The following is a 17252-nucleotide window of genomic DNA, read 5'->3' on the forward strand; positions in this document are numbered from 1 at the left end:
AGTATAACAAAAAAAAAATCAAAAACATGTTAGTGTTTCAATGTTTGTTGGCTGAATCTTGAATTCATTTACAATGTTTGTTTGTTCGTAAATCATGAAACATTTTCTCAGCTATAAGAACGTTATTATAAACTTGTCGTCTAGTAATAAAAACATGTTCTAAAATCAAAAACTGTCTTTTTAAATTTAAGTTTGACATAATAATTCGATATAATCTTATATCATACATTACAAAAATTTAGTAGCCGAAATTTCGCCACACTCCAAAAAGTTTCTTTTCATTTTCCGAAACAAACATTTATTTTTGTCTAACTTTATTTTATCATGCAGCGAAAATAAATTATTTAATTGAAATCACACCTTGATATACATTATTTATTTTTATTTTTAAAAACGTTTTAAGAAGACTACATCATAATATTATTTATTTGAGTATAAACATGTAAAAAAGAGATAAGAAAAGAAGATATGAAAAGTGTAAACCCATCAAAAGTTTTTTTTTTTGTTGTCAAATGTATAAATAATTGAAAAGAATAGCAAGTCAAGTGCTCTCTCTCCCACCCATCGATTCCTCTCGGACACTGCCCCAATCCCTCCATACTCCCTCTCTCTCTCTCTCTCTCTCTCTCTCTCTCTCTCTCTCTCTCTCTCTCTCTCTCTCTCTCTCTCTCTCTCTCTCTCTCTCTCTCTCTCTCTTTCGACAAAGAAAAAGTCAGCGCCGTCCTTTACGCCATAGTTTGTCTTCTTCTCTCTCTCCTCACCAACAGAAGCAAAAAAGTAAAGAAGCTTTTTCTAAAAAAACCCACGAATTCAAGATCACGGCCATGTCCTCCGTGGATTGGGATCTCTTCGCCGTCGTCAGAAGCTGCAGCTCCTCTGTTTCCACAGCTACTATAAACACCAACTCTTGTGTTGGTCATGAAGACGACGGAGGAAACTGTAAACAACAACAAGATCCTCCTCCTCCTCCTCCTCTGTTCACACACATCCATGGAGACAGAGACTCTTCTTCTTCTTGCAACGAGCTACAAGATTCTTGCAAACCTTTTTTACCCGTTACTACTACTACAAGTTGGTCTCCTCCTCCTCTACTTCCACCTCCTCCTCCTATAGTTTCATCATCAGCTCCTACTGCCTTAATGAAACAAGAACAAGTACTTCTCGAATCACAAGATCAGAAACCTCGGCTAGGTGTTAGGGTTTTCCCACCGTCCACTTCTCCTTCTGTCTTTGTTTTCAGAGGTCAACGCGACCAGCTTCTTCAACAACAATCTCAACCTCCTCTTCGATCTAGAAAAAGGTTGGTTTGGTTTCATCGATTAATAAACCCCATGTCTTAACATACAAAGTTACTTTATTTTAACCTATGTTTTCTTTTGTTTTGTTTGCTCTAATTACACAGAAAGAATCAGCAAAAGAGAACCATATGTCATGTAACGCAAGAGAATCTCTCTTCTGATATGTGGGCTTGGCGTAAATACGGTCAAAAACCCATCAAAGGCTCTCCTTATCCAAGGTCTATAGTTTTTTTCTTCTTTTTCTCAAAATTTTCTCGACAAAAAAAAAAGTTTAATTAATCTTGTTATTACATAAAAACAGGAATTACTATAGATGCAGTAGCTCAAAAGGATGTTTAGCTCGAAAACAAGTGGAAAGAAGTAATTTAGATCCTAATATCTTCATAGTCACTTACACCGGAGAACACACTCATCCACGTCCAACTCACCGGAACTCTCTCGCCGGTAGTACTCGTAACAAATCTCAACCCGTTAACCCGATTCCTAAACCCGACTCATCAGGTCAAACCGTTCTTGGGTCGAATACGGTTAAAGAAGAGATACATCTTTCACCGACGACACCGTTGAAAGGAAACGACGACGTTCAAGGAACAAACGGAGATGAAGATATGATTAGTCAAGAAGTCAACATGGAAGACGAAGAGGAAGATGTAGAAGAAGAAGATGATGAAGATGTTGGTGAAGATGATGACATGGATGATCTTTTGATACCGAATTTAGCGGTGAGAGATCGAGATGATTTGTTCTTCGCTGGTAATTTTTCCTCTTGGTCCGCCGGATCCGCCGGTGGCGGTGGTGGATGATGGAAGACGAATAATCTCAATTTACAAAAAAAAAAAAGAAGAAGATAAAAGTCAGTTTTTAATTATTATTTTTATTTGTTAAAAAACTAGACATTTATTGTGTTATTAAAAAAATATATAGAGAGACAGAGAAAGAATGACTAGTCATAAATCATGTTTCTTCTTCGTTTAGTAGTTTAGAGTTTAGACTAATACAGCTAAATTTAGAAAATTAGTTTTGGATTAATAATATGGTCCAAAGTGATATTGCATATACTACATACCAAAGCTTTTTCTTGTCTCCCAAACTTATAAATCAGTAATGATGAAAACTATGAATACCAAAAAGCAACAAATTTTTGTCAAACTCTGTATATTTTAATTTTATAAAAATAAAATATGGGTTGACAAAAACAAAAGGTAAATACTGAAACAAACAAAATATAGGTTTAAATCTAAGCTATTTTTTTTAAAGCAGATTTAATGTGCCTAAAATAATAAAGTTGGCAGTGAGAACAATGTTAAAAAAAATCATATCATTTAATGTCGATAATATATAATTAAAACATCGGTTTAGTGTAATAATTGAGAAATAAAAAATAATCATGTGGGAAGCTAGCTAGCTAGCTAGACGACAGTTAATTCGGTTCAGACCGGGAACTAAAAGACTCCGGTTTTTAATATCACGAGACAAGACCCTAAATCTGGCGTCTTTAGTCCCACTTGTGGTGCCTTGTGCTTTGGCTTCTATTAAATGGTCAACCTTTTTTTATTACTATCAACTTAAAAAAAAAAAAATACTACTACAATATGTTATTTTTGTCGTAATCCGAAGCGTCGGTCAAACATATTTTATTTCCTTATTTGTTCGTATTAGAAAAATCCTGAAATTAAACGTCTCTAGAATTAACTAAAGTAGGGTCGTTTTTGATATCATCATAAATTCATAATAGAATAAGCCTATGACGAAATTACGATTTTTAAAAAAAAAATATTAGTATTTGGTCTGTCCAGATTCTCATGACGATAGATGGGCATGCAAGTTGTTGTTACCTCTCATCTTATCTTAGACTAATTACTAAATATTACTCCCTCCGGTTTTGTTTACTTGACGTTTTAGAGATTTTCGCGTGGATTAAGAAATTTGATATATTGACAACTTTAACCTCACAAATAACACAAATTTACCATTTTATTTTTCATACAATTATTTTTTTCTTTTTACAATCAGATAATGATATTCGAAAAACAAAGTAAATAAATTACCTTCCACTTCGTCGGTCTAATTACGACGGTGAAGAACTCGATCAGAGCGGCTGATGTGTACTCAACCTGCGGCAGACTCGATCGGAGTGGCTGCTGTGTACTCCATCGACGGCGGACCCGATCGGAGTGGCTGCTGTGTACTCCACCTACTGCGGACCCGATCGGAGCGGCTGCTGTGTACTACACCGACGGTGCCGATGGTGGACTCTAATCCTCTGTTGATCTCACTTACAGTTCTTCTTCTTCTCCATCTTCCTCTGTTTTTTATTCTATTACTACTTCCTCTTCTTTTCAATACATGGAGTAACTAGCCAAGATGGCTAAGAATTCTTCTCCTTCTAATGATAAACCACACAGTCCTAAAAGCAATGCTTCAAACTGACGCAGCTCTTTCTAAGTCACAAGGTTTGTAAAATTAGTTAATTGGTTTTCTCATACAGTATTTGATTTGGGTTTTTTCTTAAAATGGTATTTGTCTCACAAATAACCTTTTTTCTTTGTTCTTATGGTCATGCTTTTGTGACCCAAATCATCGGGAGCTGTGTATGAATCAGCTACTAGGGCTTGTTAGAGATGCTGGTATTAGGCCGTTTAGTTATGTTGCTGATGATCCGGAGAAGTATTTCTCGATTATGGAAGCTGTTGGAAGTGTTGATATGTCCTTTGGGATTAAGATGGGCGTTCAATACAGGTTAGTGAATTTGAATAGAACTTGGCTTCTCTTGTTTTGTCATTGGATTTGGAGATTTCAAGATTGAGCCTTTTGTTTTGTCATTAGTATTTCTAGCTTCACTATCAACTTTAAAGTTGAAAGCTTTTAATTTTTCCTACTGCGAATGAGTAATTTGGAGGTTTGGTGGAAAAGTTTGATCTTGTCGGTATTCTAAGTTGGGAATATTTAACCCATATTACATATATTTTGATAGATACAGCTATGGGGGATTCATAGTCTGCGTTTGATTTGTTTATACATGTATATTTGCAGTCTTTGGGGAGGGTCTGTGCTCAATTTAGGAACCAAGAAGCATAGAGACAAGTATTTTGATGGCATTGACAATCTCGACTACACCGGTTGCTTTGCCATGACTGAACTTCACCATGGTGAGTGATGATGACTAATGTTTTCTCATCATCTAGTACTCTGTCTTAGTGTCATGCCCATGTACTAAGTATCTTTCTTTTTGTTTACTCAAGGATCAAATGTTCAAGGACTTCAGACCATGCAAAAAGATGATAAAAGCTTTCTTTTCAAAAGATGATAAAACGCTTCTCAAGATGGTTGTTTGTTTTGTTCTGATAGCTTTTGTGGTTTAAGGAGATAGTGATGAATTCATTCATGATAGAAAAGTGAGTATGTTTATAAGTAGAACAAAGTGACTCATCGTATTATGTTTACAAGTTGAAAATAAAGTAACTCCTCGTATTATCCAACATGACCAAATTACGTGACTTTTCAATTAATTACAAATTGTGTTAGTTTTGAATAAGGTTAGTTTTGAATAAGGTTATTTTGGAAATTTTATTGTAAATGTTATCTTGAAATGTGGGAACGACAACTAATTTAAAACAAAAAAATTACTCTAAAACGTCAAGTAAACTAAACCAGAGGGAGTAATTTTTTGGAAGTGTTATCTTATTACTTTAGTGAACAAGCATTTAATGTAACCAAAAAAAATCGATACAAACTGAGGAAAAAAAAAAGTTTCCTTTTTTTAAAATATCTAACGTAAGAGTTGGCCATATTGTCTATGGTCCCCAATTCACGAATAAAAAACACTGATAATTACAATTGAAAAAAAAAAAAAAAAAAGATAGGACTAATTAATAGTAATATGCTTAAAGATGCGATGCAACACAAAAAGCCCATTCAAAGGCCTATATGTAGCAGGCCCATTTAAGTAAATATCGGCCCATAGTTTCTTTCGTTTTCTTCTCCATCTGAAAAAGTGAGAGTTGACACTGTAAAACAAAACAACAAACATATCTGAGATTTCGCCGGAGCTGAGGAGTGAGAGAGGAGCGATCCAACGGTTGAGATGTTTCTACGTGCAATCGGACGGCCATTATTGGCTAAAGTGAAGGAGACGACGGGGATCGTTGGGCTTGACGTTGTTCCGAACGCGAGAGTGGTGTTGATCGATCTCTATAACAAAACCCTAAAGGAGATCCAAGCCGTGCCGGAGGATGAAGGATACCGTAAATCTGTGGAAGCATTCACGCGCCATCGTCTCAGTGTATGCAAAGAAGAAGAAGATTGGGAGGTGATTGAGAAACGGCTTGGTTGTGGTCAGGTTGAAGAGCTTATCGAAGAGGCACGCGATGAGCTCACCCTCATTGGGAAAATGATTGGTTCGTACTCTCGTTTGACTCTATGATTGATTTGATATTTTTGATTCGGTTTTGTGAATGAATCACTTAGGTAACCTTGTTAGGTCGCTGGTGGTGTAGAAATGAAAAATTTGGGATTTGATTTTATTCTGCATAGCTAGTTTAGGAACAAGTCATTTATGAACAATTGGGCTAAAGATTTATTTGTTTCAAGAATTGTGTCTGGAAAATGAGAATCTGAAACTTGAGGATTTGTGGATCATTAGGTTAGCAGAAACAGAACACTGAGCAGTGCATTGGTGAGCCTTTTTTTTGGCTATCAAGTGAGTCTCTATGATGTAAAGGTTTAATGAAATTTCTAGCTGAAACTGAAATGCAAGTAAGGGAATGCAGAAGTCGAGCTTTTTGTATTATTTGCTAACTTTGGCGTATGGGTGAAAGCTTGCAACTGCATAGTTTGGTACGGTTTTTGCTTCAATGATACATAGGTGTGTGGCATGTTTTAGTGTTCTTGCTTTGCAGTTAATCTATACACTAGTGATAGTGCTTGTGAAAACCCTCTTTCAGTGATTTTATTTCTTGGTTTTATGATATGTTATTGTCTTTTGTAATGTAGCTATTGTTTAAGCCTTATAACATTCTTTGGTTGTAATTTGCTACATATCAGACTTGCAACGTTCTATATTTTGGTTTGTTTATTCTGAGTTTGCCCATTTACGATACTTTGTCCACCATGGAGTCTTGATACAATATGTTTGCATTTGCAGAATGGGACCCTTGGGGTGTTCCAGATGACTACGAGTGTGAAGTAATTGAGAACGATGCACCGATTCCAAAGCACGTTCCTCAGCACCGACCTGGTCCTCTTCCTGCAGAGTTCTACAAAACGCTTGAAGGTCTACTTTCGGAATCCAAAACAGAAATCCCTGCTGCTACTAGCTCCAGCAACCCGCAGTTGAAGGAGTAACTTCCAGTTTTACAAATTGTGTGCTTGTTGCTTTTTTTTGGCTAGAGTTGTTACCGAATTGGTGGTCAGCCTCTGAATAAAATTGCTTAATAACTTTCAAAACTATAACAATGTTGTACGCTTTTCACAAAAGTGTTTTATCATTCTTATTAAAATTCTATGATAATACAAATGTTGTTTCTTCCCTTCTGCAAGAACATTCGCCATTCTTGAAGATATGTACTTGATTCCCATCTCTTACAGTTATTTTCTTATCGACTAATCGGGTCAAGATGGAGACAAAATCATGGCAGTCCTTGCACAGGATTTTGTTCTTAACAACATGAACAGGAGCTTGTGGTGACGCATAGATAAAACCATATACAACAGCTTGTTTTGCACTGTGAAAGCTTGCGTTTTCATTACCTCGGTATGGAGAACCAAACCTTTTGATCTCTTCCTTAATCGATTCTATCTCTGCGTAAATCCCATTTGTTTTTACCGTTGTAGTAACATCCTCACTGACAAAGCTGTGAACTTTTCCTTGAACCTCCACAGAGCTTTGGCTTAGCTTCTTACCCAAGCCCTTCTCACTCATCAAATTTCTAGTCTTTTGGGCCAACTCTGGTTTTCCAGATTCTTCGTATAAGTCAGCCAAAAGAATGTAGAAGGCTGGATCAGATGGTGCAAGTGCTAAGCCTTTGTTAGCCATATCTTCTCCTAAAGACAGATTCCCATGGTATCTACAAGCTCTCAACAATGTTTTGAAGATCATAGCATTAGGTTTTAACTGCATTGTCTCTAGAACTCCTGTTGCTTCCTCTAGCCGTCCAGCACGACCTAAGATACCAACTAGATGAACATAGTGCTCTATCTGTGGCTCAATGTTATAAATATCCTTCATTGAATGGAAATACTCAAGGCCCATCTCTGTTAATCTTCCGTTACTACAAGCAGAGAGCAATATCAGGAATGTTACTGAATCAGGCTCGAATCCTTTCATCCTCATCTCTTCAAATGCAGAGAGAGCAGATGAAATACAACCGTTTGATGCCAAAGCAGATACCAACCCATTCCAAGAAACCACATCAGGCATAACTATTTCTTTGAAAACTTTCTTTGCATCTTCCAAGAGACCACACTTACCGTACATGTCAACAAGACTATTTGAAACCGAAACAGAGCTAGAAAATCCGGATTTTTCTGAGTAACAGTGAAGATGTTTCCCAGTTTCAAGAGCGCCCAAGTTGGCTGACGCTGAGATAAACCCGGTTAAGCTAACAGGATCAATTCTGATTCCATCTGCAAACATATGACTGATGACACTTGAAGCCATTTCGTACTTGCCCAACTCATTAAACCTCGTTACCAAGCTCGTGTAAGTGATATCATCCCTCCTGTCCATCAACCTAGTCTCTTTCCAGGCATAATCCACCTTACTCAAGCTGGCATATGCATCAACTAGTGAATTCCCTACTATTATTTCACCATGTATGTGTCTTCTGAGTAGATATCCATGGATCTCTACTACCTGTCTTATAGACTTCAATTTGCTGCAGGCTCGGAGAACACCAGATAGAGTAACACCATTAGGTTCTACTCCTTGTGCTACCATCTCCATCAACAGTCCAAAACAATCTTTCTCAAACCCGTGATCAACAAGACCTAAGATTAATGTTGTCCAAGAGATGACGTTTGGCGAAGTCATTGCTGCGAAGACTCCCAAAGCTTCTACTTCTGATGCCGAGCACTTCATATACATATCTACAAGTGCATTTCCGACATCAGTGTTTCCCTCCAAGCCAACCTTAATCATTTGTGAGTGAATCTGCTTGCCTAAATCTAGCGACCGGACAGATGAACATAAGCTCAATATTGCAGAGTATGTGAAGTTATTGGGCTGCAAACCCAAATCTCGCATCTGAAGAAACGTACCAATAGCTTCTTTGGCTCTCAAGTTTCTTACAAACCCTGATACCACAGACGTCCAAAGAAACACATCCTGTTCTCCACTCGAATTCAAAACCCTCAACGAATCTTCCATTTTAGAGAACCTCGAGTAGAAATCAACAAGGGAAGTCTTCAATACAACATTCAACGGAACTCCCCTAACGATTATGTTGCTATGAATCATTTTACCAAACTCCAAACCGAGAAAAGAAGAGGCACCTATAAGCTTAACAAAGGTAAACTCATTAGGAGAAACACCAGCTTTAATCATATCAGAGTACAACTGCAACACCTCTCTCCATTTACGAGCTTCAACTAAAGAAGATATCATCATAGTCCAAGAGATAGTATCCGCGTTCTGAAGAGAACTAAACAGTTCACGAGCTTCCTTAAGCTGCCCACACTTAGAATACAAATCAGTCAAGCTACTTCCTATAACAGAGTTTCCCAAAAACCCTGTCTTTATAACAGAACCATGAACTCGAGCTCCATAACTGAGATCTCTTAAACCAGCACAAGATCTTATCACCGAGGAAAACGTGAATTCATTCGGGTTTGTTCCCGAAGCTATCATTTCTCGAAACAACGAAACCGCTGACACAAACTCTTTGCTCTTGGTATAAGCAGAGATCATCACTGTCCATGCAAAAACAGTTCTCTGCGGCATTTCATCGAACAGGTTACGTGCGTTCCATATACCATCGGTTTTCAAGTAAAGGCTCAAAAGATTGTTGCATAAGTCGAGATTATCTAAAAGACCAAACTTGATTACAGGGCAGTGGATGTGTAAACCAATGCGAGATGAAGTCGATTCGCAAAAGGAGAGTATCCGAATACATGATTGTTGAAGATTACCCAATTCGTTATTGCGAGAGAGAAATGATGAAGCTGCTGCTGCTACTTTACTCGTCATTCTCTGTTCGCATCAATGCTTTGAAACGAAAAAGGTCGAAACTTTAAAATTTCACATAGCTATTGAGATTTGTTCTTAACCACCTTATTTAGTTTGGAGGGAAACAACAAAGCACAAGTACTCAAATATATGAAACATGATGACGCAACAAAACAATAAATAACTATATTTAAAACTGTGCTGTCATAAAAAAGTAAAAAATAAAAACAATATTTTAGAACATTGCAACTCTATCAGCCAATATTTTATCATGCAACGTATAATTGTTAAATGTTTATTGTTATCTAATCTATATAATAATAATAATATGAAAAAATGCTAATAACAGATGCGACTTTTCATTGTATATTTTCGTAAAAAATTGTTTTTATTTTTATTTTTTTAAAAATTTATATGGTTATATTTGTTTATTGTGGAGTTGTTTTTTCACTATTTTATTTATATTTTTTCATCACAATTTTTCGATCTAATAGGTGTGCCAATTTAAATAATTATGTCGTTTGAACTCTCTATATATTTGTCTATTCATCAATAAACTAACAAATCTTTGTTCGTTGAAACACATTTTTTGTTCTATGTTGAATCTAAATAATTTGAATATTAATATCCAATATTTAACGTTATTCTATAATCTACTAAAATTTAGAAATGATTATAGCAATATAGAAATTCAAAAGAACTTAATATATAATTTACAGTTGCATCTATTTATTATAATGTTTCATAAAAAAACTATTATAATATTTAAATTTATTTTATTTTTACAAGTTGTGTATTTTAAGTTTAATTTTAATTTTTCGTTGATACATTTGCACTAATTATTAAATATATATTTATAATTATAATTATTTATTAGAAAATTATATTTACTAATTACAACCATAATTATTTCGTTGATAAATTGTATTTACTAAAATTGTATTTATTAGAAAATATGTTCAATATTTGTCATAATAGTTTTTTAGTTTTAGCTCTTTACCATAATTCTTCATAAATTTTTTTTTGTCAACCGTTCTTAAAATATTTTATATTTATAATACTTTGAATAATGTTTTTTGCAAAGTTGCATCTCTTTGCCATAATATTTTTAATTTATAAGTTTTTATTTTTATGGTTGTGTTTTTACTAACTGTTTATGTTTAATATTTATGTATTCATACTATTCTATTACTTTCAAATATTCTTAATATATTATTTAAAATTTATCATATCAAACAATAAAACTAGAAACAAATTAAATTGCTTGTAATTAGCTTTTTTTGCTTATGTTTTTCTTGTAATTAGCTTTTTTTGGCTTATGTTTTCCTTATATTTTATCTATTTTTTGCTTTGAAACATAATGATACTGAAGTTTTGAAAAGTTTTTTTTGTAAATAATAACTCTCTTTATTTAACTCTCTTTATTATGTTTAGAAAATAATTCAAAACTAAACATTAAGCTATTAGCTTTGATCACAACTCAATCAAGATATTTATTGTCATAACACACTTTTGATATTTATCTCACGTCTCTTCAGGTGAATGATATCTCACATAACCGTCTCACAGGCACCATTCCTCTCGAGCTCACAATATTAAATCTGATGAGTCTGGATCTTTCCTATAACCAACTCCATGGGACAGTGCCACACTTTAGGAGGGACATGTTTCTCAACACTGAAGGGAATCCGGACCTCGAGACAAACAGTGTTCTTGTTCCTTCGCCAACAAGGAACAAAAACAAATCAGGTATTGTTGGACTCCTGCTTGGCATTTTTGTCGGTTTATTGATTGCTGGAGGAGTAGCTTTTGGAATCTTTCTGCTCAGGAAAAGGAAGCATAACATTCTTCGACTTTAGAATGAAACCGTAACAAGTAGGCAACAATCTGGTGATGATTACATTGAAGTAGAGAATTATGTTATTCCCCTTTCGTTTCTCAAGGAGCCTACATAAAATTTTAGGGAGCATAACATGAACGGGATCGGTCTACAAAGGGAAACTGCAGAACAGAGATGTTGAGATTGCAGTGAAAAGAATGGGCCAAGTGATAAGAGGAAAAGGGCATCAAAAGTTTAGAGCCGAGGTGTGCACGTTAACCAAGGTAAACAATAGAATTCTTGTAGTTCTGCATGGGTATTGCGTCGAAGGAAACGAGAGATTGTTGGTATACAGGTACATGTCTCAAGGTAGTTTAAGCAGACATCTATTCCAGTGGAAGGAAGAAGGGTTGAAACCCCTTGAGTGGAGTACACGGCTTACTATTGCATTGGATGTGGCCAGAGGGGTAGAATATCTGCATACTTTGGCTCTTCAATGCCAGAGTTACATACACAGATATATGAAATCGGCAAACATTCTTCTGGGAGATGATATGCATGCAAAGGTTTCTGACTTTGGCTTGGTCATGGCTACAGAAGAGGGCAGAGCATCTATCAAGACTAAGTGTGTGGGAACAGCTGGTTACATTGCACCTGAATATCAAAGTAACGTTCTTCTTTAATTTCATCTGTAAATATCAATATATCTGATCACCAATATATTTGATTTCTGATAGCTCAAATCTATATAATAATAACAATCCGAATAAATGCTAACAACAGTTGCGGTTTTTCATTGTACCTTTTCGTAAAAAAATGTTTTTTTTGTTTTTAAAAAAAAAATATATATGGTTGTATCTGTTCATTGTGGAGTTGTGTCTTTTCACTATTTTTTCATATTTTTTTCATCCCATTTTCTCGTTCTAATAGGTGTGTCTATTTAATTAGTCATGTCGTTTGAACTCTCTATATATTTGTCTCTTCATCAATAACTAACAAATCTTTGTTCATTGAAACAATTTTTTTGTTCTATATTAAATCTAAATAATTTGAATATTAATATCCAATATTTAACGTTATTATATAATCTAACTAAAATTTAGAAATGATTATATCAATATAGAATTTCTATACAACTTAATCTATAATTTACAGTTGCGTCTATTTATCATAATTTTTTGTAAAAAACCTATTATAATATTTAAAATTTTTACTTTATTTTTAGAAGTTGTGTATTTTAAGTTTAATTATAATTTTTCATTGACACATTTGCACTCATTATTAAATATATTTTATAATTATAACTATTTATTAGAAAATTGGATTTACTCATTACAACCATTAGTTTAATATTTAATAGCTTTTTAGTTTTACCTCTTTACCATAATTCTTCACAAAAAAAAAATTTTTGTCAACCGTTCTTAAAATAGTTTATATTTATAATACTTTAAATAATGTTTTTTTTCAAAGTCGCATCTCTTTGCCATAACACTTTTATTTTATAAGTTTTTATTTTGATGGTTATGTTTTTACTAACTGTTTATGTTTAATATTTATGTTTTCAAACTATTCTATTAATCTCAAATATTCATAATATATTATTTTAAAATATACATAATTTTTTAAATACTTCCCGCGATATCGCGGGAGATTTGAGTCCTAGTTCACTAAAAGAAGGATGACAAAAAAAAAATTATTAAAAGAAGAAAATTAAATATTTTTGTAAAATGGTTACTATTGGTTAGATTTAGCACTTTTTGCTATATAAAACAAATTCTTACGTCTTTTTTTCTTTCTCTTTTGTCTAAAACAAATTCTTATGTCCAGAATTTAAAAGTAGAAGAAAAAAATTTGATTTATGAACATTGGTCCAAAATTCCTTTTAATGAACCACAAAAGAGTTGAAAAAACTACATTATTTCAAAACAAACAAAAAATGGATTTGAGTAAACACAAAAAATAACATCCATATTTAACGGGTTAAAATATTTAACGGGTTAAACTAATTAACCATGTTTCGATTCGTGTTATATTTTTTAATTGACCTAGTAAAGGTATTCAAAACTCGTTAACGGAAATCAAACAATAACGACAAACAAAATATTGTTTGGTAACAATGGGATTTAGGGAAAAGGCGTTCACGGGCGAGTAAACAAACGAACAAGTCCGTGAACACAATTTGTGATATATGCATGAGTCTGTGTGTGTATATATATCAATGTTTGCATGTACATTTGTACTCATGACTGCTCTTCCACTTGGAACTAAATTTCAAGGAAACAAACAAGGACAAGGCAGCATTTCATTTTTGGGATGGCAACGTGACCAAATTGAAAAATCTTTGCTTTTAGAATAACATATTTCGTTAACATCAAAATTCGAGTTTATATATAAATTAAGAAGATGGAGACCCGTGAAGACCACAGGTTTGTCTCCAAGCTACAAAGTAAACCAAAGTGACTCTTCTATGCCATGATCTATTTTTTCACTTAGTCCCCACCTAAATCTTAGCTTCAGCACATATTGAGTTGATTTAATTTCTCTATAAGGAAAAGTGTAGATATACTATTTCTTCTAGCTAGTTAGTTTTCGTAAACGAGTAGTAAGCCTATGGTTTTCAATCTCCATATAAATTATATCTAGTGACAACCTATTACATACCTTGAGAAAAAGTAGGAATATTTCCTTTTTATTACAACCACAACTTTATTTCGAACTAGTGTTGGCGGGTCGATCAATGGACCTAGCTATGGAACTTATTTCGTTTCTTTTTGTGATAGAGAGAATGAACCGTGTCCACATCATACTATTGACGTTTCCCCCCTTACTATAACAAAGCTTTCACCTTCTGGATCCAAAATGTGATGTGATGTACATACATAATATAAGTGAAAATCTTTCTTAAAGACTATTTAGAAAAATAATGCAATCGACATGGCTTCAAAACGTTGAATATGACATCTCCTCTATCGTATGTGACATGTCTCCACATAGCAAACACTTTGTTACCATTGAAAAGTGAAAAGAAAAGGAATATGTTGAATAATTGATCCTGAATTCGAACGTCTATGAAAGATCTTATAGTAGTATTAAGATATCAAAAAAAAAAAAAAAAAAAAAACTCATCTCTTGGAACCTGAAACCCTTCTAAGGAGAACAAGAAAACACAACACACGATAAAGTACGAAGAACCCTAACAAAACATAAACATTAAACCACCTCTGTTTCTCATGAAGTCCTTTCTTATTCAACACGTCACCTCCAGTCACCACGCAAATCTTCGTTTGAGCTTCCTCCAACCAAACCAAACATTTCGAGGCCAAGCACGAGTACTCGTTTATCAATAGTGCATCCAATGCATACTTATACATTGAGAAGAAGTACATGAAAAGCCAGTACTTTGGTAGACTTTCCTTGGAAATGAAGTAACCGGAGAACAAAAAGAAAGCCGCTAGAAGAATCGTCACCAGAGAGGTTCCCGCAATGTAATTTGGGGCAAGAGAGCTCAAGAAGAGAACAAAAGAGTTCGCCATTAGCAGAATAATCCATATCACGAGAACGAAGTACCCAAAAGCTTGCCACGTGGGGCAGAGACCAATGAGGAAATAGACCGAAACAGAGTAAATGATTGAGATAACGAACAAATACGGCAAGAAAACGAGTGTGTTGGCGAGAATGTGAGAGGAGAGTCTGTAAACACCACTCGAAGTCTCTCTGAGAAGTATCGGACGCTCGTTGATGAAGATCGGGATGGTTTCGGTTGTTGAAGAGAGGAGAAAAGTGAGCGTGAAGGCAAACATGCCAAATCTTTTCTCGATTCCTTCTTTACCGATTCCGATGTTGATGTAGATAGTTCCAAGGACAAGACCAACTACAATGGCTTCTAATGCGTTGGTTAGAAGTAGCTGTCTTGTCCGGTATATGATCTTCCAGAATCTTCTCGCGAGAAGGCTTACCTCGGTGATTCTTGATGTTCTATATCGAACAATACTCTGTTTTTCTCTCTGTTTCCGGTTTTGAGTTAAAGGAAGAGCGATGACGTCGGTGTTTTCGTTGGATTCTTGGAGTTCTTGAAGTATCTCCATGGCGTATTCGAGAGAATTGAGCTGTGGAGGGACGGTGAATCCCTTGGAGAGCAAGGTATCTCCGAGGGAATCAAGCCTTCCGTGGTATGCAACAGTTCCTTTCGAAAGAAGTAACAAGCGATCGATGATAGAAAGAATCTTGAAGCTAGGTTGGTGAATGGACAAGATCACGGTCCGTTGTCTTGACACAGCAATGGATTTGAGAATGTAAATGACGTCGAAAGCGGATTTACTATCTAAACCGGAAGTGGGTTCGTCAAGGAGGAGAAAGCAAGGGTCGTGAAGGAGGCTTAAACCTATAGAGACTCTTCTTCTTTCGCCACCGGATAAGCCCTGAGCGAGTCTTGTATCTGAAAGATGTGTTAGGTTAAGTTCTGAGAGAAGAGAGGTTACGGCTTCAGAGACTTTTGATGGGTTTGGGAGCAAGAGACGAGCGGCGAAGGAGAAGGTTTCGGAGACGGTGAGGAGAGGGAAGAAAGAGTCGTGTTGGGGAACGTAAGAAGAGATTTTGCGATAAGAGGAAGGGTTAATGGGAATAGAGTTAAGAAGAATTGAGCCGGAGGTTGGGGATGTTTTAGAGGCGAGAATGTCAAGGAGAGTTGATTTTCCAGCGCCGGAAGGGCCAACGACGGCGAGGATCTCGGTGGGATGAGCGGTGAGAGTAATGTTGCGGAGGATAAAGGAGGGTGGCTCGGTCGCCGGGAAGCTTAGGGGAGAGAAAGAGGTTTTGGGTTTGGTGTAGGAGATTGAAGAGGTGGTTAGTGTGTAGGCCGCCGTTTCCGGCGGAGGCAGCGTAGAGTTTTCCATATGGTTTAAACTTAAAAGAGTTAAGAAGTTGATGAAAGAGTAGTGTAGTGTAGTGAATTAGATTTTTATAATATGTTTGTTATATATGGTCTTGTGATGATGTATTTTGGAGTTTAATGTTGTAAGCTTTACGTTTGACAAAAAAAAAAAAAAAAAAATGTTGTAAGCTTTACATTTTTAGGTTTTTCTTTAAAGTTTAAACTGTTTGCTATTTTTTTCCTTCCTTGAAGTACAGTTTTGGATTCTTGCATTCTTTTTTGTGTTTATGCTTCTTAGATGTATATGAAATTATGAATATTAAGTATCATATATGGGAGCCTTTTTTCTTGTATCAAAATTTTAAAAACTTTATAAACTTTTGTCGGTCTTCAGTCTTCACTCTTCAGAAAACCTAACCCCTCAAGTTGGCTGCAAAATGTTAACCATATAGAAATTAAGCGATATGTCCAAAGAATCGACTAAGTATGAATAAAGCCAAGAACGAGTTAAAATGTTAAAAACATGTGGACAAAAGAATTTAAGTAACACTATATTTTTCATATATACGCATATCATAAGCTAGCAGCCATAAAATACCATTAATAAGTATGAGTAATATATATGGGGATCTATGCATGTGTGTATACAGAGATTAATGATGTGGAAACATATAGTAAGAAAAATACAAAGGACAACGGATTGTAATAAGGTCACGGGCCTACTGTTTTCACAATATTTCTCCTCTATTATTTGTTTTTACAGTCCGTGAACTCCTGTCTTAATTTGGCTCGCACTTCTGAATATTTTGTTAAAACATTTTAACTTACGGCTATTTTAGCTAGATAAAACGAAAATATATTTTCGAAAACCAAACTATCCTTATGTACTCAGGCGAAATTGTGTGGTTTAGTGCATTTAACAATGTGATATCGTGTAAAATAGCGTGTTATCGGACAAAGTAACGAACGTGTCTTATGACTAAATGTGCACCATTCACAAATTTTTTTCTTCACAATTCATATTTGTTTGACAAAATAATGTGATATCGGGTGAGAGAACATGTTACAATTTGTTTAAATCACACTCAAAATCTTTAATAA

The 17252-nt window shown here is 35.0% G+C and overlaps 4 protein-coding genes and 2 pseudogenes across 5 annotated transcripts; 4 read left to right on the forward strand and 2 right to left on the reverse strand.

The window, feature by feature from the left end:
• Window positions 1-464: 464 nt before the first annotated feature.
• LOC104727920 (putative WRKY transcription factor 27) lies at window positions 465-2252 on the forward strand. Its single transcript, XM_010446978.3, has 3 exons — window positions 465-1300; window positions 1403-1516; window positions 1600-2252. The coding sequence occupies exons 1-3, from the start codon at window positions 825-827 to the stop codon at window positions 2099-2101; spliced, it is 1092 nt and encodes a 363-aa protein (XP_010445280.2). The 5' UTR covers window positions 465-824; the 3' UTR covers window positions 2102-2252.
• Window positions 2253-3194: 942 nt separating this feature from the next.
• On the forward strand, window positions 3195-4777 carry LOC104727930 (acyl-coenzyme A oxidase 2, peroxisomal-like). Its single transcript, XM_010446985.3, has 3 exons — window positions 3195-4037; window positions 4332-4447; window positions 4541-4777. Exons 1-3 carry the CDS (start codon window positions 3892-3894, stop codon window positions 4603-4605), a joined length of 327 nt encoding a protein of 108 aa, XP_010445287.1. The 5' UTR covers window positions 3195-3891; the 3' UTR covers window positions 4606-4777.
• Window positions 4778-5253: 476 nt separating this feature from the next.
• LOC104727944 (putative NADH dehydrogenase [ubiquinone] 1 alpha subcomplex subunit 5, mitochondrial) lies at window positions 5254-6827 on the forward strand. Its single transcript, XM_010446997.3, has 2 exons — window positions 5254-5695; window positions 6442-6827. The coding sequence occupies exons 1-2, from the start codon at window positions 5383-5385 to the stop codon at window positions 6639-6641; spliced, it is 513 nt and encodes a 170-aa protein (XP_010445299.1). The 5' UTR covers window positions 5254-5382; the 3' UTR covers window positions 6642-6827.
• Window positions 6715-9623, reverse strand: LOC104753472 (pentatricopeptide repeat-containing protein At5g52850, chloroplastic). The gene has a single exon (XM_010475723.3). The coding sequence runs from the start codon at window positions 9481-9483 to the stop codon at window positions 6799-6801; it is 2685 nt and encodes an 894-aa protein (XP_010474025.1). The 5' UTR covers window positions 9484-9623; the 3' UTR covers window positions 6715-6798.
• Window positions 9624-10982: 1359 nt separating this feature from the next.
• LOC147949018 (receptor-like kinase TMK2 pseudogene) lies at window positions 10983-11964 on the forward strand (annotated as a pseudogene).
• A 2336-nt stretch (window positions 11965-14300) lies between these two features.
• Window positions 14301-16325, reverse strand: LOC104753490 (ABC transporter G family member 8 pseudogene; annotated as a pseudogene). The gene has a single exon (XR_015581635.1). The product of XR_015581635.1 is annotated as an ABC transporter G family member 8 pseudogene (transcript).
• Window positions 16326-17252: the final 927 nt, after the last annotated feature.

The sequence above is a fragment of the Camelina sativa genome, chromosome 2, assembly GCF_030686135.1.
Source record: "Camelina sativa cultivar CO46 ecotype springtype chromosome 2, ASM3068613v1".
Lineage (NCBI taxonomy): Eukaryota > Viridiplantae > Streptophyta > Magnoliopsida > Brassicales > Brassicaceae > Camelina > Camelina sativa.